The sequence below is a fragment of the Mus caroli genome, chromosome 6 (genome assembly GCF_900094665.2).
Source record: "Mus caroli chromosome 6, CAROLI_EIJ_v1.1, whole genome shotgun sequence".
Classification (NCBI taxonomy): Eukaryota; Metazoa; Chordata; class Mammalia; order Rodentia; family Muridae; genus Mus; species Mus caroli.
In genome coordinates, this window is record NC_034575.1 from 142,861,060 (window position 1) to 142,864,656 (window position 3,597).

Genomic DNA, 3,597 nt, shown 5'->3' on the forward strand with positions numbered 1-3,597 from the left:
TGTCCTGGAACTCACTTTTGTAGACCAGGCTGGCCTTGAACTCAGAAATCCGCCTGCCTCTGCCTCCCGAGTGCTGGGATTAAAGGTGTGCGCCACCACACTGGAAATAATTCTTATACAGACTTTCCCCGACAACTTCCCCCCCAACCCCCAGGGTCCCCTGCAGCCTAAGGTGGCTAGGGGCTGCTGTATAGCCAAGGATAGCCCTGAACTCTTGATTCTTCTCTCTCTACCCCACAAGCACTGAGACTACAGGTATGTGCTAAGCCCGGCCCTCAGAGACATTTAAGGAAAAAAGAAAAAAAAGAAAAGAAAAAAACTTTCCATCCTTTGTCTCTATGACTCAGAAAGCAAATTAAGATGAAACGCACCACTCACCCCTGTACCACTCCTTCCCAACAAGGCAGGAGCCATCTTGGCTTAGCCCCCTTCATTAGTTATACAGATTTGAGCCTTGCCAAGGGGACCACAGCTGGGGAATTTAAACCCTTTGCTCAGCTGGCTTGCGTCTTCTAGCTTTTCCCTATACACAGACTGCCCATCTATGGAGTCTAGGAACTTATATTTTAAGGTAGATATATACAGAATGAGCAAATGACTAAGAAAGATAGTGAATCCATTAAATGCATGTGTATAAAATTATAAATGCATATGATTTAGTGAGATAAGGTAAAGAATGTAAAGGAAAGGAGAGAAGAAAGAGGGGAGGCAAGGAGAGAGGAGAGAGAGAGAAATGAGAAAAGGAGAGAAGAGAAGAGAAAACGAGAAAAAGGAAAAGAAAAAAAAGAGAAAAGTTATCTATCTGTCAGGGCTAGAAGCGAGGGCAGCACAGTGGGGATGGAGAAGTGACGTGTGGATTCCCTCCAGCTAGGCTTGAGCAGTCTGAGTGTCTAACTTCCTCCGCCTCCTCAGAAACTGAAACGTGGCTCAGGCTCCGCTCTATAGCTCCCTGAAACCCACATTTTATTACTCGAATATTCCTTCCGGGAATCTAGGTGACTGCACAGCCGACAGAGTATCATTTCCCTTAGGAAAGGAAGCTTTTCAGATCTGGCAGTTTTTCAGACAGCCAGAGCTCTGGCTCTGGAAAATATCTTAAAACGCCTCAGGCTGGCCTCTGAGCCAGCTATCTCAGATGATAATTAGAGTTCACCGCCTGCACGCTCCGGTCCTTCGGGCAACCCTGAAGCTCGAGTGATCCGTAACTCGGAAGTTTCCACTAGGAACCTGGACCTTAAAAGACAAGCTGTCTGCTTTCGGCAGCTAAGAGGGACCTCCTCCCACTTCTATTACACCTACCCAGAAGAGCGTCCGAGCATCCTCGCCAAACCTTATCTCTGGGCAACGATACGGTCCTTCTTCCCGCCTAGGGAGCATGTAGGAGAGGCGCTGTGGCATCCTCTAAATCTGGGTACCGCATTTACAGAACCGGGATACCGGAGCGGGAGCGTCTGCGGGTGGATACGAGGCTAGATCCCCACGCTTAGTAGCCCAGGACGGGGGACAAAGCAAGTTGGTCCTTCCATCCTCCTCTCTCCACCCAGAGTCCGAGATATCCCGGGTGGGTGGGTAGCTGCATTCCAGCATGAACTTCAGCAATACACTTACCTTCATTTCTCGTGCCTTAGGTCGTGGCTCCGGCTCCTGGGTGTAAATGTGAGTCTCCTCTGGAGGAGGCGGCTGTGCAGTGACACGTGGCGCTCAGGGTCGGCAAGCGCGCGGAAGATGGAGAGCTGGGCGCGCTCCGCTGCGGATTGCATCAGCAGCGACTGGCTCAGCAGCGAGCTACAGCCCGACCTCTGGCTCACTCCAGGGTGGGGACACTGTGATGAATGGAATTTGTATCGCTGGAGGGGAGGTAGCAGAGGAGGACAAATCTGAAAGCATCTTTGATTCATTTGCTGCCTCCCCAGTCCCTCCCCCCTGAATCTTACGCTGCACTAAGGTCTGGTCTCAGAACTGGGAAGTTTTAAGGTATATTTTGGATAATAAGAGGAGTTTGGGTTTTTCCGTCTCGTTTTCACGCTCCACAACCAACAGACAACTCTCAAATACAACCACTCTTACCAATTCCTTTTCTCTTTAATTTTTATAACATTTAAATAAATATAGTAGATTTTGAATAGGAGCGGGTGGCTAGATGGGCAGGGACAGTGGTGGATAAGGGCCAACTGGCAGGAGCCGGTTCTCTCCTTCCACCATCTGAGCCCGGGCTGGAACTCTCACTCTCCGTCTGCGGTCTACGGGTCAGTAATCGTCTCTTAGTTTGCATGGTACCGAAGTAATTTAATGTGAAATGGTCCTCATCACCTGATCACTTCCTTCCAGTGTCCACACAGGGTCAAGGCGACTGACTCTAGCCTCAGGCAAGGCTCCCACTGATGGTGCTCAGAGGGATTTTGGTTGAGGAGAGGATCTCTCTCTGAAAATCTGAAAACCGAATCCACCCAGCCCTGAGCTCAGTCCCTTGGTCACCTGGGTGGTGAGGAGAAATGGAACAAACCAGGAAGGGACGGAGAGGACAGAGAAAAGGTGATAAAATTGCTCTAAAATTAGGTGGGAGACATACACTAAAAACCATTACAGGGTTTCATTGGTGGTCAGTTGGTCGGTAGTTGGTTGGTTGGTTGGTTGGAGACAGGATTCCACTGTGTGACCCTAACTGGCTTAGGAGTCACTTCTATCTACCTGCCCCTCCCCCATGGGCACTGAGATAAAAGGGTGTGCCACCCTGCCTTGGGCCACGTTGTTTAGCTGAGGTACACGTGTGTTGGAGATCAGGCCCTGCCCTCCCCCCAGTTGCTCCATAGAGTGGAATAATGCAGTGGTTTTTCTCAGTTGGTGCATTGCCCTGGGAGAACCACTTATAAGCAGCTTTTTTATTCCATTCTGATGGGAGAAGGAAGACCGCACACAGGAGGAGGTAGATCCAGAAATGGCAGCATCTGTCAGGAGCCACCCACCCAGCACAGGGCTTGTTCCTAAAGGGACTAAGCTCCGAGACAGGCTGACTCCATGACAGGCTACAAACTGACAATTTGGGAGACTAGGCCTGAGCTTTTCTTTCCCAGAAATGAAAACCGGGATCCAGGAACCAGTGGTGAGGTAGCCATAGCTTCAGGCAGCCAATCCGAGGATGCCGAGTCATCTGGCCTGAAGTAAGAATAGGTAGTTAAAATGAATAAGCGACCCTCCAGGGAGCCTAACCAATTGTAGAATGAGTCAGACCCCTAGAGATAGAGCTAACCAATCAAGGTAAAAGGGCACACGCCCCTCCCTGAAATTCCCCTAAGTGACAATAAAAGCTGGGCCTGTGGGCCCACTAGGTGTGTCCATTCCCAAACAGGGGAGACCCCTGCATGCAGGTCTTTCAGCTGGATAAGGACTCTTCGCTTTCCCATATTGTTTGAGTTTGGGGGTGTCATTCACTGGTGATTCTCAAACCCTAACATTCCTAGGCAGAGAAAGGGGGCACAGTATAAGTTTATTGGGGAAAACTGAGACAAGGAGGGCTCACAGATATATTATAATCATATCAGGGGAACAAGACTCCAAAATTTATCAGACCTGCCAACCAAAGTGTGACACAGCCGCCCT

General features: G+C 49.7%; 1 protein-coding gene across 1 annotated transcript in view; it reads right to left on the reverse strand.

Annotated features, from left to right (window-relative positions):
* The window catches only part of Bcat1 (branched chain amino acid transaminase 1), an 83,003-nt gene extending 81,103 nt beyond the window's left edge, over window positions 1–1,900 (reverse strand). The window contains exon 1 of the mRNA XM_021164869.1: window positions 1,609–1,900. Within this exon, the coding sequence (XP_021020528.1) occupies window positions 1,609–1,614 (6 nt within the window). The 5' untranslated portion in view covers window positions 1,615–1,900. The remainder of the gene's footprint in view (window positions 1–1,608) is intronic.
* Between the last annotated feature and the right edge of the window lie 1,697 nt (window positions 1,901–3,597).